Source organism: Pseudochaenichthys georgianus, chromosome 8 (assembly GCF_902827115.2).
Source record: "Pseudochaenichthys georgianus chromosome 8, fPseGeo1.2, whole genome shotgun sequence".
Lineage (NCBI taxonomy): Eukaryota > Metazoa > Chordata > Actinopteri > Perciformes > Channichthyidae > Pseudochaenichthys > Pseudochaenichthys georgianus.
Genome location: NC_047510.2, coordinates 5,086,005 through 5,108,814, shown reverse-complemented (window position 1 = coordinate 5,108,814; position 22,810 = coordinate 5,086,005). Strand labels below are relative to the sequence as shown.

The following is a 22,810-nucleotide window of genomic DNA, read 5'->3' as shown; positions in this document are numbered from 1 at the left end:
GTACTGACGCGCATGTGTGGGCGTGATGTATGGGGGGGGGGGGGGGGAGAGAGCTGACCGGACTCTTCTCTTACCGGGGCTCAGTGTCGGTAACCCGTTCAACATGAGCCCTCCGCTCTGCGCGCTCAGCTGCCTCTGTCTCGCGCTCGACCTGCTGATGCTGCACGCGGCGGCGGAGTACTCCTCCAGAAGCGACCAGGACTACGAGTTCGGGGACTACCGGGGCCGGTGGTGCATCGACGACCACGGGTTTGTTTACGGGATCGGAGAGGTATATTACCCGAGCTCCACGGCGTGTCCCTGCACGTGCACCGTGGACGGTCCCGTGTGCGTCCGACCCAAGTGTCCGCGCATCCACCCCCGGTGCACGCGGATGATGTATAGGGCGTGCTGTCCGGTGTGCGAGGCTATGGCCAGGGTCTGTGTCTACGGGGGCAACACGTACCGGCTCCTAGAGGAGTTCAGGGTGAGAGAGATTCAAACTTTTGTTTTGAAGATATGGATTAATTATAAACAATACAATCAACTCTTTAATCAGACTTTAGTTCCACCTGGAGTAAATTCACAAGCTCCAGGAGTATACAAAGTCATTCAAACAAGCTGCACCTTTACCAGCTTTGAGAACACTTTAATGACCAATAATTATAAAACATATCATATATTATTCTGAAATGGACCAATTTGCAATGACTACTTTTCTTTTGGTAGGCTACTTTAAAGGGGACCTATCATGCAAAATGCACTTTTGTATGTCTTTCATTATGTGTCCCCGGTGTGTCAGGGAACTCACGCAGCGTCAGAAAATAAAACCCTCTCTCTTTTCCTCCGTACCCAAATCTCTAAAAACGGAGCTACAACGGAGCTGATCCAGATTTGTGTCCGATATGATGTAATATCGGAAATGTAGGCTGGCTTTACACCCACGGCCCTATCAGAAACGTTGCTATCAGAAATAATGCCCGACAGTTTTGGAGGTAATATGTGACCCGCTCTATCGAAATCAGTCGGAAGTCGCAACGACTCATTTCAAAATAAACGTGGATTTGCGTAAAAAAAGGGTGTTTTGTTTGATTTTAAATAAACAAAGTCTTGGCTTGGAATATGAAACTTTTATTTCCAAAATCACACGATAAATACATTTTTGAAGCTTGTAAAGGGAAGATGACAGGCACCTCTCATTCGCAATCTGCTCTTCCGTAGCGCCGCCCCCCCTCCCTCCGGCTGACATTATGAATGTAAGGCGTATAGTAATCATAGATAACACGGCAGGGTCCGTTACAGTTTGTTTTCATCTGGTTTCAAATAAACAAAGTCTTGGCTTTCAGAATATTAAACTTGTTTCGGCAAATTCAGATGATAAATACAACTTTGAAGCTTGTAACGGCATAATTACAAGCGGAGAACGGAGTAACTTAACGTCACAGCAGTCATAACAACAGCCGGTGTTTCTCGTGAGGGTTTTCCCCGGGAAACAAACACAATACAGACAAATGCAAAAATACACAAACACACACACACACAGTCGCGAGCTTCCTCCAGACCAGTAATCCAAACGAAAATATCTTCCCTCCGTAGTATTTTGATCATTTGCTCCGCTAATAATCAATCAGATCGATGGATTCCAGAGAAGAGGAAACTTTGAAGGCCTTTTTCTCAAAATGTTGACTCGGTGACAGTCATTATATAATGTGACTTATAAAACGGACAAGTCAAATCAAGCAATCTGATTGCAAAACATATTCAGTGTGCAGTTCCTTTGGCATTAGGGCAGGAATATCTAGATACTTTCCAAGGTTTGACATAATGAATTGTGCTACTTTTAAAGCAAGCAACGATGTTTTCAAATCTGTAATCAAAGAGGTCCGCAAAAACACTATCGGCCAATCAGATTGCTTGATTTGACTTGTCAGTTTTATAAATATATTTACATTTCTTCCGTTACGAAACAAACTTACAAAGCATAAGATGGAAACATTTAAGATTAACTTCGACCTCCGGGGGGTCTTAGTTACTATGGAGGAGTGGATTGAGGAGTGCCTATCTCCAGAAAAAAAAAAGCACCTAAACGACGACATGCAGAGCTACGTGAAGAGCAGGTAGACCAACTGGAAAATACCAGCATTCAAAAGCTTTCTGATGCGGGTCTTGAAACAAAGCAGAGAAATGATGACCGTTAGTGGCCACAGGTGCGAAAGCTCTCTCCAGAGCTACTGGAAGCCAAATCTCGGGGACCGGAGAAAGTGGAGCAATATTCTCACCACGCCAAGCAACAGCCTCGAACAACCTCAACAAGTAACCACGTAAGCCATGCTACTGGTGCTGGACAGGTTTTCAGTGGCTGCACAATAAACGGCAACATACAAATGAATGTAAATAAATAGCCAAATAATGGATCAACGCTCTCTGTCTAATATGTTCGCTAGCTGTTAGTGTTGTTGCATAGCAACCACCTCGCACTATGTTTCGCGCAGAAGGCAACGGAGGGAATATTTTATTTTGAACATCATTATTTACTAATAAAAACTATTTAAATTAGAGTGTGTGAACCACGCTCCTTAGCTGTGATATAATGAGCATACCACGGCCTGTCGTGAGCTATTGCTTAAATATTTCGCTTAATATTTGGAGTACAAAAACAATCCTGATATCATTAGAAAGCTAGGAATCTCCTCTTTCCAACATACAACTCCAAATGTGTCTTCGGGTCAATGCGACTGATTTCGATAGAGCAGGTCACATATGGTCGGTGCATGTTTACATTAGCATCGCTAACACTCAGAGCTAACCTGTACTGGAGAGCATGTGTGTGAAGAAGCAGGAAATAAAAAGGAACTCACCTTGTGGTATAACCGGCAAGAGAGAAAGCCTTTGAGCTCGTTTCAGAAATAATCCTTGATAATCCATGATATGGCGTTTCATCACCGCAGTATCTGCCGGTAGAATCTCCCGCATGAGCTCAGCCCCCTCCTTTTTTTTATCAATTTTTTTTTTTAAAGCTTTACACCCCAAATCAGCACTTTTGAAACAGGAAGTGAAATAGAGGGATATGAGGCATGGCTAGAATGGGTGATATGTTTGGTATTTTTGAGCAAAACACTTCATAGACATGTTTTTTATAAAAAAATTATATATCTGAGACCTATGCTATTGCCTAAAAATAGCATGATAGGTGACCTTTAAGTATATTTACATTCCATTATTTGTTTACTTGAGTAACAAATACAGGACCTTTACTTGTAACAGAGTATTACCACACTTTGGTATTTCTACTTCCTCCACCTGTGGTACTTACTATATATATTTTTGAACTTTTCGTTCCATAAAGATTGCATTACTCATATACCACAATGAACCATATGGGAAAATGGATCCATTGAATGTGTTCATTTATTATCTATTTCCAATTTGTATTTCTGATTTATGTCTGTCTTTATGGGGAGTTTCATCTACAAAATCTTATAAATGTGTGCTTTATTAATATTGATCTGAACACATGTCTGAGCTGTGAGATAAATGTAGTGGGATAGAAGTGTAAATAAGTACAACATGTAAATGGAACAAATACCTCAAAGTAGTACTTAGTTATAATTTGTGTGTCATTGTGTGTGTGTGTGTGTGTGTGTGTGTGTGTGTGTGTGTGTGTGTGTGTGTGTGTGTGAGAGAGCGTGTACCGGTGCCAGCAGGGACCATGGGGCACCAGGGGCAGGGACCGTGTTGCTAGCATCTGGTTAACTAGCTGCACTAACGGACATTAGGAGCTGTTTCCACAACAAGCTGGAAGAGAATAACAACCGACCGTCGTGGTACAGCATTTGCTTGGCATTTCCGGGTATCCACTGGTTGGGCCATGTTAACAATACCGTGTAACTGTCACTTTTGAACGGACAAAATTGTGACATCTTCACGTCTCATGGTAAATCGTCACATGTTCACGTCTTGCCGTGATACCGGGTTGGTTTAGAATCTAGATAGTTAACTTAAGTCTCAAAGTTATCTCAGTGGGTCTCAAACGGTTTGGTCACGAATTATGTAAAAGATTATTTCCGAGGCACACCTTCATACGATCATTATACTTATTAAAAAAATAAGAGAATAAATGAAAAACGGTTAAGAAATACTATATAGCAGTAAAACAAGAATACAGTTTAAAAGGGGAGTGATTTGTAAAATATCCATAAAGAAAAAGAAAATCTGTTTACAGTTCTGTTTCATATGGGTGTTGATCCATAGATCTCTTAATTTTGCTCTCAAAGTGCACCAGATTGATGCTTTTAACTTCAATATTAAAAAAAAAAAATCTTCCCGGGGGAACATGCCCCCGGGACCCCCCCTAGAGGAGGTGAGGACCCCCCTAGAGGATGTTAGGTCCACCCACTTTACCTCTGCTTACACCTATATGCTGCAAAGCTGATTATCGAGCTTTCATTGTAACAGTCGCGGGCAGGGCCGTATCCAGGATTTCCTAAATACCGAGGTCCAAACATACTAAGGGGGTTCGGGGGATACCCCCCGAGATTTTGGGGATTTTCATGATCTACTTAGGTGCTTTTTAAGTCCTGTGGGGGGTCACACATTGGATAATATATTGATTGCAAACTATGTCAGTGGGCTGACAATGTCAGCATCAATTATTTTTGAAAGTGTAATGCATAAGAATCAGTTGATTACTATTAATGATCTGGACATGCAGAAGAGGCTAAAATGATCACAACACATTGTCAACATTCATTTTCCATGTCACTCTCCTTTCCATAACCGGCCCCCTCTCTTCCATCTTCTTTAGTCTCTCTGTCTTATTCCTGTTCATTACTCTCTCTGTCCTCTACTCTTTCTCTTTGTTCAATCTCTCCCTCAGTATTCACCTTTTGCTCCTCCTCACTTGTTGCTCCTGCCAGTGAATTGAAAGCAATTCAGCCATTTAGTTAATTTCACTTGTTTGTTTGCACTTTTTGTTTTATTTAAATCTGTTTTGTTTGATTCTCAAAAGAGAACAAAGATGTAAGCAAATTGTGTTTTATACAATTGTATGTTATTATGACATCATAACTGCAATAGATGTATGTTGTTTTACAATTATGCCTATTGTCTATATTGTAAATGAAGACTATTGTTATAGATATATGGATGGATAGATAGATGGGGTTATTAAGCCTACATTCTTTTGTGTGACTGTACCTGCAGTTCCTCCCTGACCTCTCTCTCTCTCTCTCTCTTACCAAAGCTGAGCTTCGACTGACGTAGTCTTTTCATTATATCTGAGTCAGTGTAAAAAGAAAACAATACAATGTTATATCTTCAATGTTTTACTCAAATTGAAATGAAATAAAAGTTTGTTAAAAAGGTAATCCTTCTGACATTGGATGAACGTAATTAACTTTATCTCTCTAGCTAATTTATTCACGCAATATAAACCAAAGTATAGCCTATAGCTGCAATATAAGTTAGTGTGCATGTTGTCGGACGTCCACTGACTAACGTAGAGCGTTCACACAGGATCTGCTGCTCATATGATGTCCTGATGAACAGAAACACAAGCAGCCCGCTGGACTCAGATCTCTAGATACCTCATCACTCCTTCGCTGCTCCGGTTCAAGTACGGGCTGCGGTAGTTTGTTGATACCGGTTGATACCCTCTGATACATGTCGTCTTCTTCTGTTTGCTTTAATCGAGGCTACGTAGTTATGCAGCGCCCCCATCGTCAGTAAATGGAAGTACTACAAAGAATCCCGTTTAGTGCAATTATTTCACAAGTTTTGTTATACACAGCTCGGAAAAGATTACCGAGGTCCGGACCTCGGTGACCTCAATGGTGGATACGGCCATGGTCGTGGGTACACTGTGTATGTGCGGGTGGGGAGTGTTGCAGTAGAACATTTCACTGTAGCCCGGTACCTTAATGTGAAACCCTACATGTTTGAGCACCCCTCTATGGAACGTCAAGTTTCCAAGTTACTAACGGAACACACAGCGTTGGTCAGTCAGGTATGGCAGCAGGTGAAGTCAGCATCAAGCCCCCAGGAAGTGCGCCGGACTCTGAGGAAAATATTCGTTGTGGCCAAACGGCGGTACTACACTTATGTATGCGTTGCTGGGCCCGGAAACACTTTCCCATTGACTTACATTGGGAAAGAGTGGTCTGTAAATCGATGGATAATTTTTTTTAAACAAAATAAACTACCCAGTATGAACATTTGTAAAGCCCTTATTAAAAACATTCGGTCTTCAAGTTGTAAAATGTGCGTTATTTTCCTCTGCATTATGAATGCGCATCTGAGAGTGGGAGCTTGGGGGCGGGCTTAAGGGGCAACTCAACTGTGCATGCTCTATGAGCGCACATACGGGTACTACTGTTCTGACAGCCAGGCATGATGGGTAATCTGTGACGTTTCGCTCTCTCAAAAGTTGGGCCATTTTGTCCTCATGCGCCAATGAGCAGCTCTCATAGGAAAGAACGAGGCCCCGCCTCTCACGCTGTATCCAGTTCTTATTATACATCCATGGTCAGTACTGATGCAGACTCTCTGTTGGAGGGCTTGATAACTCACTCCCCCTCCACACTTGTTGGTTTGGAACAGCACTTAATGTGGCGGACCCTCCGTGCGAACGTGCAAACGGAGGGGTTGTATGTAGGGGTAGTATGTAGGGATAGGGTCTAGGGGGCGGTTTGGAATTGGGCCATTGTTTGCATACATTTCTGCAACTTCTAAGCTTGTTGTGTTGCCCCCGAGTGGCGGAAACCGTTACCAGCAGCATTTTTCCCTATTGAGGGAATGCATTTTTAACATTTAGACATTTACCGTAACAGTATGTTTGACACAAATTCCTTTTTTTTTTTCGTTACAAAAAGCAATTTAAAATGTGCAACATTTAATAATAAGGGGGTGTCTTGTGTGTGCTGTTAACCAAAATGTACATGTGTAGGGATTGAGTAGTGGGATTACAGGTACGTACACAATTACTTATTCTAAATGTTTAGAGCTTGAAGTCAATGACATTCAAATTGTGTTCCAGTTGTCGAGGTGTGAGCGATGTCGTTGCCAGGCCAACAGAGAGGTGTACTGCAGCATTTCGGAATGCCCTGCCCCTCACTGCGTCAACCCCACCTACGAACCCAACCACTGCTGCCCCATCTGTAAGACTGGTAAGACTCAGTCAGTGTCCAGACATCTTTTTAACCATTAAACCAATTCCCTTCTCATCATCCCAGAAAATACTCAGCTGTGGTTTTGTAGCTATTAAAGAAGAAACAGAGAAGTACATGCCAGCGAAATTAATTTAGTTTGATTTTATTCATGCCGTTTTAAAGGTATACCTATGGTGGCCGGCAGGTGCAAATGCCCAAATGGCCCAAAACACTTAAATTAGGAGAAACACGCTGCCACTTTAGAAACAATGCAAATATAGAATCACAAATGTGCCAAATCACATGCAAATGAGGAAACATTTATACCAACATGACAACACATGCACAGCATTTTGAAAAAATTCACCAACTTGAACATGTGCAGCATTTAAGTGTTTTGTCAGTATATTTGAAATGACTAGGTTAGCTACGTGAGCTAGCTTACAGCAGATCTGAAATAATATCCGAAGGAATCATGAGATCACTTTTTATAAGCCAATAAAACTTGGTTTTTAGGCAGTTAGCTAACTTCATAATCCCCGAACGTCAACAAGTATCCCAGCTGTGTGCGTCATTTTTTAGTGTCCCCCGGTTTCTGTTGTGTTTTGAGCTTCTTGAAGCGTTTTTTGTATTGTTTTGATTGAGTGCCCCCTAGTGGCACAAAATACATAGTGCATGTTTACGTTTCTTTAAATTACATTCAAGTTCGTAAATATATGTATAATAAAGAATGGTGCCGGATTGAGTGTTAAACCCAAAAATGAGTTAGCATTTTTGTACTTCACAGATTTGCCAAATATTTTTCCAAAGCCAATCGAAAAAGTCCCATTGCTTTCAGTCGAAGCGAGGAAGCCCTTGCGATGCTAACCTTTGGGTTGGCCTACACAAAAACGTCATCACTGCACTACTCTATTGAGTTAAATCCAAAGATTAATAGTAATAAGATCATCTGATACAAGCTTTAAACAAACCTTTCAACGGTCAGAAACAAACAAACACTTTTAGTTTTTTATCTGGCATTCAGTGAAGAATAACGTCATCGTTTTCAGTATCTGTAAAAAGTATTATCCATCCATCCATCTTCTCCCGCTTATCCGTGGTCGGGTCGCGGGGGTAGCAGTTCCAGCAGAGAGCCCCAAACTTTCTTTTCCCTGGCGACATCAACCAGCTCTGACTGAGGGATCCCAAGGCGCTCCCAGGCCAGCGAAGAGATATAATCCCTCCACCTGGTCCTAGGTCTACCCCTTGGTCTCTTCCCAGCTGGACGTGCCTGGAACACCTCCCTAGGGAGGCGCCCAGGTGGCATCCTAACTAGGTGCCCGAACCACCTCAACTGGCTCCTTTCGACGCGAAGGAGGAGCGGCTCAACTCCGAGTCCCTCCCTGATGACCGAACTTCTCACCTTATCCCTAAGGGAGACACCAGCCACCCGGCGGAGGAAACCCATCTCGGCCGCTTGTATCCGCGATCTCGTTCTTTCGGTCATGACCCATCCTTCATGACCATAGGTGAGGGTAGGAACGAAAATGGCCCGGTAGACAGAGAGCTTTGCCTTCTGGCTCAGCTCCCTTTTCGTCACAACGGTGCGGTAAAGCGACTGCAGTACCGCTCCCGCTGCTCCGATTCTCCGGCCCATCTCACGCTCCATTGATCCCTCACTCGAGAACAAGACCCCGAGATACTTGAACTCCTTCACTTGGGGTAAGGACTCATTCCCTACTTGGAGTGGACAGTCCATCGGTTTCCTGCTGAGAACCATGGCCTCAGATTTGGAGGTGCTGATCCTCATCCCAGCCGCTTCACACTCGGTTGCGAACCGATCCAGTGAGTGCTGAAGGTCGCAGACCGATGAAGCCATCAGAACCACATCATCTGCAAAAAGCAGTGGTGCAATCCTTAGTCCACCGAACTGCAGACCCCCTCCCCCACGACTACGCCTCGAAATCCGACCCATGTATATTACAAACAGGATTGGTGACAAAGCGCAGCCCTGGCGGAGGCCAACCCTCACCGGAAATGGGTCCGACTTACTGCCGAGGACCCGGACACAGCTCTCGCTTTGGGAGTACAGAGATTGGATGGCCCTGAGTAGAGACCCCTCACCCCATACTCCCGCAGCACCTCCCACAGTAACTCCCTGGGAACCCGGTCATACGCCTTCTCCAAGTCTACAAAACACATGTAGACCGGATAAGCGTACTCCCACGCCCCCTCCAGGATCCTTGCGAGAGTAAAAAGCTGATGCGTCGTTCCACGACCAGGACGGAATCCGCATTGATCCTCTTCAATCTGAGGTTCGACAATCGGCCTGACCCTCCTTTCGAGTACCTTAGAGTAAACTTTCCCGGGGAGGCTGAGTAGTGTGATGCCTCTGTAATTGGCACACACCCTCTGATCCCCCTTTTTAAAAAGGGGAACCACCACCCCGGTCTGCCACTCTTTCGGTACTGTTTCCGACTTAAAATGACTTTATACTTCTTCATAATCCTTTTTCTTAAGCAAATAATCAACTTTAAATTACATAAAATTAAAGCATTACAACATGTTGGCCATGTTACTGGATTGAAATCTAAGTATCCACTTAAAGCCTCTCAACTGGAAATAGTGTCATCAATGTGGACCAGCCAGCCACTAAAGGATTGTAGGATCAGTCATTGTCCTTTTGCAACACAGGGTTACACAACCAAATGTAGTTGTAGCTTAGTCCATTATGCAACACAGGAAACACAAGACAGAACAGAACAAAAACAGTATCTGGATCTGGCTGAATACTAAGCAAACCCCAGAGCTATCATGCTCCGTGGGGGATGGATAATCCACACTAAATGTCTCTTAATGTTTACCGGAAGCAGTCCACGGACTCTGTTAACAGCTTTTTCTGGCAGCAGGTTCCACTCTTAAAAGAATGAGTGTTAGTAAATGTTCTGGGTTGCCCTTCTGACAGCCTCTAGGTGCAACGAGGCAACAACAGCTGAGATGTTTTGAACAATCTTGAAGAAGAGGACTAACCAAGTCAATTCCACCAAATTCAACCGTTCGAGCCTTTCTGGACACTGCTATCCCCCCCTGTAATCCCCATGTATCGACCTCTTCCTTATATTGTTGAAGAGCATCATTGTCCTTATCAATGTAGGGGTCCCAGGCATACTCTAGTTTAAAGCGTGCTACGTCCACAAAAGCTGTCTCCTTCAGATTCTGGGGATCAGCAGAGTAAATTCAAGTGTAAGAAATTGAGCAAACTATTTCCCTGTGTTACAATTTGGTCAATTTGTTTGCCGAACTGTTGTGAATTTCAACCCCAGAGGTGGAAGAAGTACTCAAATCAAAAGTAAAGTAGAACTATGAAAGAGCAGGAATACTCTGCAACAAGTAACATTTCAAAATGTTACTTAAGTAAAAGTACAAAAATATTGGCTACAAAATATACTTAAAGTACCAAAAGTAGTCATTATGCAGATTGCTCCATTTAATTAAATATATATATATATTGTGTTTTGATTATAATTCTTGATGCATTAAAGTGTTATCAAAGCTGGTAAAGGTGGAACTAATTTCAACTGATTGTGAATTTAATCCTGGTGTATCTTAAAGTGTTGATCCTATTGTTTATGATTAATCTGCAAAGTAACTACAGGTACTACATAATTGTAGTGGAGTATCAGTACAAACATTGAAATACCCAAGCACAAGTACCTCAAAATTGTACTTGAGTACTTTACTTGAGTACATGTACTTAGTTACTTAACAGCAATGTTCAACCCCAAGGTTGGGTCATGTCTTTTAACGCCTCGCCACATACAGTATAGTTTTTGGGTTTCTTGATCTGCTAGTAAGTAGTTTGTAGTGCTTACTAGCATTGAAGCACATCTCCCAAGAGTCAACCCATTCCTAGAGTATGGTCAAGTCACCTTGTATAGGAAGTGCATTCCTTTTATGAATTGAGGCAGGAGAAAGGTAAACAAACATAAATATAGCCATTGTTGGCAGTAACAAAAAAAAGCCACAAGGGACTAAACATGGGAAGAAACACTTTGAAATATGCGAATTGGTAATCAAATAAGTACCAGTTACCGTGAGTGTGATTGTGTCAACAGAAAATGTTCACTCCCTGCTCACCCCTTTGCCTGTCCACCCAAACCCAAGTGATCGGGTCAAAGCATGTACTCAAGGCTCCAATGAGGTCGGCCAACACCAATATTGACTGAGAAATACAACGCAATAAACTGAAAATTGAGATCCTACATGTGGCGTCTACAATACAAAATGGTAAATTACGTGAGCATGGCCGACATGGCTGCATCAAATAAAAATAGATATCAGTCCCCTCTACGGGAAGTTGCTGGAGCATAAACACATGCTGTCATATCCCATCCCATCCCACTCACACACACACACACACACACACACACACACACACACACACACACACACACACACACACACACACACACACACACACACACACACACACACACACACACACACACACACACACACACACACACACACACACACACACACACACACACACACACACACACACACACTTAATCTCAGGTCCATTAGAAGGCTGCCATTGTAAGTGTTGTTCACCCAGCAGCTTATAAAGTCAGCCCTGTTATGTCAGACTTGTACTGCCATCGGCGGTAAAGTCCCTCTCTAACATTGCTGGGATGTGTGCAGCGGGGTTATTAATAACTTGTATTGTGTGTTGCTTTTTAAAGGATAAATGGGAAAACCATAGCAGCTACACAATCAAAAGGCTATTTCATTGATTTTTCATGAAAATAATAACCACATGAACGTGCTTCCTTGCTGCTTTATTGTTAAGCTGTAGTGTCTATTTGTACTGCTCCTCTGATGGACAGATGGTGAGGTTGGTTGCGTCATTGTTTTTGTTTTATTCTAGGTTTTTTCTGCTGCCAAATTGCCTCATGTCAGCTGTGCTTTATGGAATGCAGTTGGGTCTGGCATCAGATTAACTGTACTTCCTCTCCTCACGCTGACTGCCTTTGGTAATTGTTTCACAGGTAGCCAATAAAGGAACCCCCATCTGTGATTGAGCGATCCAAATGATATCAAGGGCTGGGTGTTCTGCATATAAGGAATTTACTCTAAAATATCATATCGTACAATGTATATATACAGTATGTATGTATTATATGCACCGAGTAAAGAAATAGCACCAGGAAGGATTTTTTGGGGATTATTAGTACTATTTAGTTCATTTTGAATTTGCATAAAAGTCAGTATCTGTTGCTTTTCCTGTGTTGCTTGTAGCATATTAGCTAGATATTTGATAACGAATTTGAACTAACTTTAAAGAATTAGGTTTTGTCAAAAATGCAACTGAAGGAACAATCCAAAAACCCACTGCTACATTATTCTACATGATCTATTTTAGCTCTGTTTTTGGCCTCAACCATCTTTGTAGAGCTACTTATGTTTCGTGGCTAAGTAGCATGTAGTCTGCTGTGGTGAATGACACAAATGAGAGTGATGAGACTTTTGTTTCAACTACGGTTTCGTACAACTTAAATGACCTTCATAGAACATGTTAGCAGCTGTTACTCCATGTTTCCAGTCTTTGTGTTCGGTGAAGCTTGCTGACTGTATCCAACTATAATATCTTCCTTTATTTAACATTTGTTTGTTAGACAGTGCAAGACAGTCTTCATTCGTTTGGTATCACATTCACTACAATCAGAGGTTGATAAAACGGTTGCTCCATTGCAAAAAATAAGTCAAATAGAATGAAAATGTTTATATAAACAAGGAGAGAGAAATAATGTGCAATAAAAAAATAGACTAAAGGGAAGTTAAAATAAAATAAGAATACAAAAATAAGCAGACATATCTAATGAACATAAGAGAAAATATGTATGTGCAAAATACACAACATGTTATAGCTGTGTTGGCCGAACGAGACACAAAGGAACTGCTTTTACTATGCTGAGCAACAAAACAAAATGTCTCCTGTTTGTTTAGGTCCTAATTGCTTCGCAGGGGACAGGGTGGTCCCAGCGGGGGAGCGTGTGAACATCGACCAGCGGACGGTGTGTTACTGCACCTACCGGGACGGGACATGGCACACACACACCCAGGCCACCTGTGAGCAGCGCCCCCAGCCCAGCCCGACACCCAGCGCCCCAACTGAGCCCACCAGAGACGAGGAGCCCGGGGGGAGGAGGTTTATTCCCAGACTGGGTCTGATTCCATGAAGTGGAGTGTAAAACATTATTATCTATTACTTACATCAGGATATACACCCTCACTCAATCTGTACATTAATATACCAACACAATTATTTAAGAACTGGAAGAACTGTGGGATAACTGCAGGGAGGTGTTAAGCATGAAGAAGGAACTTATGAAAGGGGGGTGAAAAGTGGCAGGAAAAATATGGTTGAAAAAAAAGCCCAACCCTCTTAATAACTGTAGCTATATCTGAGTACATGTAGATAAAATGAACCTCTGATTTAACACAGACTAAAACAAAATAAAGCCTCTCATTTCCAGCCGATGAGAAAATCAATTTTGCCAGCAGTGAATGAAAAACTGTCCTGGCCGATTTGAGCAGCTTTAGCTAGCTAGCTAACCATATATTCACTTTAACAACTATTTAATGTTTCCAGCTGTCCAGCATTTTTTTTTACTGATAAGCATGGTCCTGGAAATGTAAGGGATAGATAATATTGTGCTAAAATACTAGAGGTAACAAGACTGTCAAATCTGACCAAAAAGATCAGGAAAGCTGTTGAGCTGCTGTTAGCCTACACTTTGATATAGCATCTAGCTACAAGGTGGGGGTGGGGTAAACAATGTTATAAATGACCTGGCTTTGGAGAGTAACAGATTACTAAATATCTTGTTTTTAAGTCAACATTGTTCTACATAATACACTTAAGAATGACTATTTATTGTATTTATTTGCATTGGCTATTGGAGTAATCTAAAAGTGACAGACCTTAATCAGTTTACGATCACTTCTAGTAATACTTCAAATGTAATCAAAAACTTCATTCTATGCATATGTTTAAGTAATCTGTTAGTTGTAACCGATTGCATTTGAAATGTAATCATCCCAAGCCTGAAACTGGATGTTTTTTTTTACATATCCTTGTGAATGTATAAAGTTTGCCATTCTCCCGACCTTGGAATTTATGCTCAGTTGAGTCATTCGTTGCATGTGAAGGTCATTTCACTCACTGCTCTGAAGGGAATGATGGGGAAATCTACAATCCTGCCTCATAACGCCTACTGTCATTCTGTGTGGGAGAATGGCTGCAGTGATGGAGTCATGGGTGTGAGGAATGCATTGGTGATGTCCAGTAAGCAAAGAGGGGCTGCATGGAAGAGTTGGTGCAGATGGTAACATGCTGCTTTCCTTCTGGAAGCACAGCGTGTAGCCTCCCCCCCCCCCCCCCCCCCACACACACTTACAGAAGAGAGAATGACAGGAGGCTAAACAATTCATTTGCATACTACCTGGATTAACAGATGGTATGTGTAACATCACAAATACATGCCAGTAGACATGTACAAGTACATGTTATTGTTGCTGTTCATCTCAGATTGTCATACATTTATTTTGTAGTGAATGTCTATTCAAAGATCTCGATGCACTTTGAACCATCCCAACATATTGTGTATTCCTGTGTTATAAGCAGGGGTGCACATACCTTTCTCAGTGAGTACCTGGAGTCAGTGTTTGGTACTCCAACTTCTGGCTCCACTCAAAGGTTTTGCGCAGTTCTCCAGTGTGCACAGAAAGGGGGGGGGGGGAGTCTCCCTCCACACCCGGTTGGCTTCACAAGTACGTCGGTAAGCAAATGTGCTTTGTGACACAAGTGGTACGCATTTCAGATGTTTGCCGCGCCTCCCTACCAGTTATATGCACCCCTGGTTATAAGTGATCCTATGATAAGTCACTGCTTGTCTTACCACCCTTTTAATTAAAATGTGTACAACCCTTTCTCATCTGCAAGTATTATTTAAGAGCTGTACAGAAGTTAATCTGAAATATAGGTTGTGAAATAAAATCTAGCAGGCCGCTGTCGAGCACTCGTAAGGTATACTACACTCTCATACACCATCAGCCAAGAATTGTGAACAAATAATTATGACGGAGATGGCCCATCCCTCCCCGTTCCAGTGGATGATCAAACTAATTATATAGCACATTGTCCAGAGTAGAGAATATAATTACTATATGTTGTTATATATTAAAATGGAGTCACACTGTTTTCATGTCAAGGGCCAAGTAACCACATCAAGCTACTTTGGTCTTATTAAAGTAAGCCAAGAAGGGACCCCAGGTCTTATAGAATTTCTCATCAGAGCCTCTGATTGAGAAGCGCAGCTTCTCTAAGTTAAGGCAGGACATTATGTCCCGAAGCCATTGATTGCATGTGGGCGGGGCAGCGTCCTTCCATTTAAGTAGAATTGCACGTCTGGCCAGAAGCAAGGAAAAGGCAATCATGCGGCGTTCCGAGGGTGTCAAGTGCAGCACACCTACAGTGGTTGTACCAAACATAGCCATCAGGGGGTCCGGGTCTAGTTTTTGATTTAGGATGTTGGACAAGGTAAGGAAAACGTCTACCCAGAATTCCTGTAGGCGGGGGCATAGCCAGTACATATGAAAGAGAGTAGCAACATTGTTTTTACATTTATCGCAAGTAGGGTTCACATCTGGGAAGAAGCTGGACAATTTAGCCTTTGAAAAATGCGCCCTGTGTACTATCTTAAACTGTATAAGGCAGTGTCTTGCACAGAGTGAAGATTTATGAATTGATGTGAGGATTGTGTCCCATAGGTCATCCTCCAGGGACTGCCCCAGGTCATGTTCCCAAGCCAGCTTAATACTGACCAAGGGTGCCTGAATCAACATGGAGATGTTTCTGTATAAGTTTGACATAGCCTTTTGAGACATTGGGTTAAAGGAGAGGAACATATCAACAGGGTTACTATCCGGTTCCTTAGGAAAACACGGCAAGACAGAACGCACATAGTGCCTAGCCTGTAGATATCGAAAGAAATGTGTCTTAGGTAGATTGTATTTCTCTGAAAGTTGGTCGAAAGACATGAAATTACCATTTGTAAACATATCCTTAAATTGCCTGATACCCTTCCTGTGCCAGTCCTGAAAGGTGGAGTCATGTCTCGATGGAACGAAAAGATGGTTGGAAGCCACAGGGCTCAGAAGTGAGAAATCTTTGTGACCAAAAGACCTCCTAAACTGGACCCACACTTTCAGGGTATGCCGAACAACTGGATTAGCTATCGACTTAGACGAAAATTGACTGAGTGGTGACCCAAGGAGTGCTGGAAGTGAGACATCACCACATGACTCCAGTTCCAAGGATGTCCACGCTGGCCTGTTGGGTTGAAGGTAGAAGTGGCGCCAGAAGGTGAGGCAGCGAATATTAGCAGCCCAGTAATAGTGGCGAGTGTTGGGGAGGCCCATGCCCCCATCGCTCTTGAGTCGTTGCAGTAGTAGTTTATTAACTCGCGGTTTCTTGTTTTGCCATATATATGAGGAGAAAACGGAATCTAAGGAAACAAAGAAGGATTTGATTGATTGATTGATATACTTTATTAATCCCCGTGGGGAAATTGTTTCTCTGCATTTGACCCATCCTAGTGTTAGGAGCAGTGGGCAGCCATTTTGAACAGCGCCCGGGGAGCAGTGTGGGGAACGGTGCCTTGCTCAGGGACACCTCGGTAGCACTTGGTCTTGCCGGGACTTGAACAGGTGACCTTCCAGTTGCCAAGCCAAGTCCCTATAGAGTAGTCGGTTATAGAGTAGTAACGTTGCTTCCTGATTTTCCGGCCGCGGCTTTAATATAACGTTTTTTCTGTCACTTTAATATCAAATCGGTCGGTGACGCAGAAATAAGGGAACAGACGTGACAGCGGCACCAAACACGGAGCAGTCTGCTTTCTCCACCAACACAAGAACACCAGTCCAGAACCCACAGCAGAAGGACCCGCTCTGAATCACTCCGTGTCGCTGCGGCTCAGAGACACAGACAGGGATTTATGTTTTTCAAAAATAATCGCGTTACAATCATGTCAGGTTTTTGGTGGATTTAATTAAGTCTTGGATTGCAGAGTATGAATGTCCTCTAGCAATTTTCAGACGATATATACGTGTGTAAAGTTTGTGAAGGCAGGAGGAAAAAAGCTTCCGCGATCACGTCTCCTCTCCGTTCCTCCAAGCCCCGCCCCCTCCCTGAAAATAATGAGTGACAGGCTGATAGTGACCCGATAGAAACTTTGTTATTCACTTAATCACTGAGATATAATGAAGCTAATTTAATCTCATACATTCATGGGATTTATGTAACAGTGAGACAGAGAATGTGAGTGTGCACCCACATGCACTATTTTAGTTGTTATATGCCGTTGTAAATACTCCTGTTGTCTGCTGTGTTCAGACTCAAGTCCTGTGTGTGATGCCACATTCAGGACCTTCAGTGTCCTTTTTTAACAGAAGGCCGTGGCTAGAAGCTGCAGCGAGACTGCAGAAGCATTAGCTTTTGTTTTTGAGGATGAAACAACTTCACACACGGAGGCTAGACCTATACAATTCATTTAGGTTTATAAATTAATGTCAAGACATTTATGTAATTGATTTCTGAAGCACTTTCTAAATAATAAAAAGAGAGTTCTTATGTATTTACTGCATGTATGCATTGATGAAAAATAAGCCATGTGCAGTAATATAGAAAATTGAGGATGCAACGCATTGGTATGAATCGTGATATCGAACCGAATCGTTGACAGGATAATCGTAATCGAATCGTGAGACCAGTGAAGATGCACAGCCCTAACATTCGCACAGAGCATTTTATCAGTGGCCCATCTTTCAATGTTTTTACTACATTCCCTTAACCAGTTGAGCCCAGAGCGTTTTCCAGGTCTCAGGCTCGAAGATGACATTCCCAGAACAAATGACCATATCTTCACTTCTAAAAAGGGGTCAATTAATCGGTTTTTTTCTCAAAGCAATGATAAACCTGTGAGTTGGATGTAGAAGAGTCAGAATCAATATAGAAAAAAAAAGGTAAATGATAGTGTCGCTGAAAAAAAAATTGCTTTTAAATGGACTGTACTTATATAGCGCTTTATCCAGTCTTTAAGACCCCTCAAAGCGCTTTACATACATGTCATTCACCCATTCATAGAGCAGTACCACTTGCTAGGACCTAACATTGATGTTGGCCATGCCATCGGGAGCAACTCGGGGTTAAGTATCTTGCCCAAGGATACATTGACATGTTGGCTGCAAGGGCTGGGATCGAACCCACAACCTTCTGGTTGAAAGACGACCGCACCCCCTCGCAGCCAGTCACCCTTTTAGTGAAAACCACCCTTGAATGATGGGATCGGAGACTAAAAGCTTTAGGAATCCAAACTATAACATATAATAAGTACCCTGTATCAAGATTGATGCAAAACAAGTGACATTTGACTTTTTTTTAATAGAGATTTAGGGGGTTTCTGGAATCCGTGGAATCTCAATTTGCTAATCAATATCTTGGTTGTGTAGATACGATAAGTAATAAGGGTATTTAAGCCTTGAGTTCTGTGATAAGTGCGATAGCATTTTTCCCGCTCAGGGCTCATTTAGACGCTTCTTGTGAGACTTGTGTTTTGTTCGTATCGTCAGTTAGATGAGTTTCTTCCTGTTAAGTGAGTATGGAACATTAATAGTTTCATAAATGTTAAGCCCAGAGACAAAGTTTTGTGAAAAAAAAGCCCGTAGCCTGCGGGGGCTATGGGGCTTAACAGGTTAATAGCGTTTCCTCTACCTAAGGGTAAAATAAAACCATATAACAAGAGGCTGGATTACCAACAGCTTTTATTGAAAACAAACGGGGCAGGGTCAGCTCAGGCTATGCTGCCAGCGTTGGAGGCGATCCTGGGCCAGAGGTCAGCACACTCTTTTGCCACCGGGCCTGTGATGGCTGAACCTGCAGACAGAGGAGAACAGTTAGTTTGATTCCAGCACCACATGCTTCATTAAATATATGGAGACAAGTGACTGCTGAATTAGAACAGAATCAATGGGCTGCGGGTGAGAATTATCCTTAACGCTCCCATGTGAGCCATATATCTTAAGTACCTTTGGTGTAAGAGCCAATAATGACTACTTTTTAAATTCCTGTAATAAACACGTATATGGCGTAGACTTCAGAGACCTGTTTTAGCAGGCAGGTTGAAGTTGTCTCATCACTGATTGAGATTAGTCAGCCACAGAGGCTGCCATCTCACCCACAGTGATGAGGTTAGTATTCCCTTCAACGACAACTCACCCAGCCACTGAGCCGACCAAGCAAGTAATTTCTGAAGGGGGAATATCTGTCTGTATCACCTCTATGAGAAAACACCAAACTATGTATGCAACTCTTATGGTTTAATAAAAACTGATTCTGGTCCAATAACTTTGAAGTTGTGTTGAAGTTAAGATTGACTTTTTATTCAAACTAAAACACTTCAGCCGGTACTCAGCTAGAGGAGAGAATCGATGAGAAACATTCTAATGTGCGACAGGACAGAACCTGAGGGGCTATGTCATACAGTCAGCGCACATGAGACTATCCGCAATGCCTTAAGGCTGTTATAATTACTGCATATTTAGTTTATCGTCCTTATACATCCAAACAAACCCACCCTTCATTTCTCCTTTGTTGTTTACTATGACGCCTGCATTGTCTTCAAAGTAGAGAAACACGCCATCCTTTCGCCGATACGACTTCCGCTGCCGTATCACCACCGCAGGATGCACTGTGGACAGAGGAAATTAGGTTAGTTCAAGTTAAAAACTCATCTTTGTAATCGTGTTTACACTTTTCTGAAAAAACCTACAAACATGATCACTGCATCAGTGATGAATAAGCTTCAGTCACTGTTTGGTTCAAAATATGTTTGGTTCCTATAAGAGTTAATGAACAGCCTCAACATTCTAACCAACACCTAAGTATCTTGCAGACACTGGATCCACTCACCCTTCTTCCTGAGCTCTGGCTTTCCTTTCTTCACTGTGGCCATGACCATGTCACCCACTCCTGCAGCAGGCAGACGGTTCAGACGACCCTTGATGCCCTTCACTGAGATGATGTACAGGTTCTTAGCACCTGAAGAGGGAGAACACAAACGTGAAGACGGGACCCGCATGGGAGACAGTTTCTAAAGAACATTACAGTATTTTAAAATATGACACTAATGGAGCATTTTCTCAGTTTGTCTCATCACTGATTGAGATTAGTCAGCCACAGAGGCTGCCATCTCACCCACAGCGATGAGGGTTAGTATTCCCTTCAACGACAAGACAGCTCACCCAGCCACTGAGCCGACCAAGCAAGTTCTTTCTGAAGGGGCAGTGCACTAAAAGATTGGCCAAAGTAATATTGTGCCATGATAAGTATCACCCATTTAAGTGCCTGCTAATTTACCAGCTCTGAACTTGTAAAACCACTACAATATAACAAACACAATACGTAATCTGCATCTGACTTTAGTTCACATCATCTGCACCAACTTATTTGAAAATGGGAGCAATGATAATAGTTCAGTAGAGGTCTTACCTGTGTTGTCAGCGCAGTTGATGACCGCTCCCACTGGGAGACCCAGTGAGATGCGGAACTTGGCTCCAGAAGAACCACCACGTCCTGAAAGACGACAGAAACACACAATTTCAATGATCGAATAAATACGTATGATAAAGGGATTTGTGATACACAGCAAATCTTAGAATATGAAGTTACAAATTTAAAATAATACCTCTAGACAACATGCATGAAAGACCTGCAGGTCAGAGTCAGCCTTAGAGCTCCCATGCAAGCCATATATCTTAAGTACCTTAGAGGCAACAGTTGAAGTTGTCTCATCACTGATTAGTCAGCCACAGAGGCTGACATCTCACCCAGTGATGAGGGTCAGTATTCCCTTCAACGACAACTCACCCAGCCGACCAAGCAAGTGCTTTCTGAAGGGGGAATATCTATCTGCATCACCTCTATGAGGAAACACCAAACTATGTATGCAACCCTTATGGTTTAATAAAAACTGATTCTGGTCCAATAACTGTATAAAAAAGATGGAAATACCATTTAAATCAAATAAAAGATTTTTGGTATACAGCACACAGGAAATGGAAATCTTAGAATACGAAGGTTCACATTTAAGTACTACCTCTAGATTAATTATTCAGTCATGTGATTTTACTTCCGAAATCACATTCACAAATTGTCTATTTACAGACGCTGGACATTTTGATTTAGTTGACGGATGATGCTGATCAACTATTCTGACATGTGATCTTAAAGCACTGATAAACCTTCATTACAAGACCTAGCTCCGAAGTTCAGTAATTCAACTACTTTTACAATTAATATAAGCTTTCTTTTTTTTGTAAACATTGCTGCAATGTCAAATCCCATATATATCTCCAGAACACACGTATCATTAGTTAGGGAACATTGTGTTTTTAAATCAGCCCAGTAAGGAACTGAAAACGTGATGGTGCATGGTTTGTCTGCGAGGATATCACCAACTACTTCAAGTGGTTTCTAAACACTACAACATGTGGGCTATGACAGTCGGCTAGCTTAAAGTAACTTCACGCAGGATCCTACACAATTCATACTTTCAGCAGTCAAACAGGTCGATTAGCAAAAATGTTGGCATTACACAAATATATGAACCATTTACGTCATAAGGCCTCAGCTATCTTCCCAGCTACCAAAGCAAAACCACTAAACTTATGAGTCAAACTAGACACGAGCCACTAGAAATGTATCGTCCTGTGCACACAATAATTTGCTGCAACAGATGAAAAAGCGCTTAATGTGATTTGAGCGAAACAGTAACATGATGTACTGGTCCGGCGCTGCTTTGCTAACAGAGCTAGCTTTAGCTAGCAAGGACCAATTGCACCTAACTGTGCCGATATACTGCACGGGACATCACGTTAGCGTTCATTACATGTTCTGACGTTAGGTTTATAACTATTAAACCTTCCTGAAATCAACAGAAAACAGCACATTCACATGTACTGCCTCCAGCTTTACTCGCTTCATGCGCTGACAGCAAAACAAGGTTCACACCAACTAGCTAGCAAAAATGCTATAGTTCAGAATTTGGCAATCGTTAGCCTAAATTAAAAACTAATCCCGCAGATGTGTTGTCTTGCACACTCTTTTACACACAAACAACATTTTAAAAGCTAGCGGGGAGTATAAAACACCAGATGAATGTAGATTTTACAAGGTGGGTTTCATACCTCTCTTAGACATGGCTGCTGTAGGGAAAGAGGACGAAGGAGAAAGGAATTGTGGGATATAAAGTTGAACTAAAGTACATCCGGGTCACGCTGACGTTGCTTACGTAGCGCGCGCTGAAAAAATACATTGCAAGATAATCAAACGATTATTAAACATCAAAATTCATTTGAAAAACGCATCGCCAGAAATCTCATGCATACACAACATATATTAATAACCTTTTGGATAGGTTTATAAAATTAGCCGTGTAATAATTCGCGTCTGAATAACATGATCTCCCCTTTAATGTTTAAAATGGAATTTATTTTCAACCTCCGTGATCTGTCTGTTTATTTTGTATACATGTTCATATTGGATGGAAAATTAAACTAGTATTTCATTTGCCATCAAATGCTTC

The 22,810-nt window shown here is 42.2% G+C and overlaps 2 protein-coding genes across 2 annotated transcripts; one reads left to right on the top strand and one right to left on the bottom strand.

Moving 5' to 3' along the window:
* The first annotated feature begins 48 nt into the window (after positions 1-48).
* LOC117451352 (von Willebrand factor C domain-containing protein 2-like) lies at positions 49-14,548 on the top strand. Its single transcript, XM_034089615.2, has 3 exons — positions 49-466; positions 7,013-7,142; positions 13,113-14,548. The coding sequence occupies exons 1-3, from the start codon at positions 104-106 to the stop codon at positions 13,343-13,345; spliced, it is 726 nt and encodes a 241-aa protein (XP_033945506.1). The 5' UTR covers positions 49-103; the 3' UTR covers positions 13,346-14,548.
* Positions 14,549-18,972: 4,424 nt separating this feature from the next.
* Positions 18,973-22,498, bottom strand: rpl23 (ribosomal protein L23). The gene is made up of 5 exons (XM_034089953.1): positions 22,413-22,498; positions 20,716-20,799; positions 20,137-20,265; positions 19,802-19,915; positions 18,973-19,101 (listed from the first exon to the last, which is right to left on the bottom strand). Exons 1-5 carry the CDS (start codon positions 22,423-22,425, stop codon positions 19,019-19,021), a joined length of 423 nt encoding a protein of 140 aa, XP_033945844.1. The 5' UTR covers positions 22,426-22,498; the 3' UTR covers positions 18,973-19,018.
* Positions 22,499-22,810: the final 312 nt, after the last annotated feature.

Excerpts from the sequence above, each read along its gene's own strand:
- LOC117451352 (XM_034089615.2), top strand. The coding sequence starts at position 104 with ATGAGCCCTCCGCTCTGCGCGCTCAGCTGCCTCTGTCTCGCGCTCGAC. Across the intron at positions 467-7,012 it reads GGCTCCTAGAGGAGTTCAGG|TTGTCGAGGTGTGAGCGATG; the intron begins GTGAGAGAGATT and ends ATTGTGTTCCAG. Across the intron at positions 7,143-13,112 it reads CTGCCCCATCTGTAAGACTG|GTCCTAATTGCTTCGCAGGG; the intron begins GTAAGACTCAGT and ends CTGTTTGTTTAG.
- rpl23 (XM_034089953.1), bottom strand. Across the intron at positions 19,916-20,136 it reads GCCAGAGCTCAGGAAGAAGG|TGCATCCTGCGGTGGTGATA; the intron begins GTGAGTGGATCC and ends CTCTGTCCACAG. Across the intron at positions 19,102-19,801 it reads CAACAAAGGAGAAATGAAGG|GTTCAGCCATCACAGGCCCG; the intron begins GTGGGTTTGTTT and ends CTCTGTCTGCAG.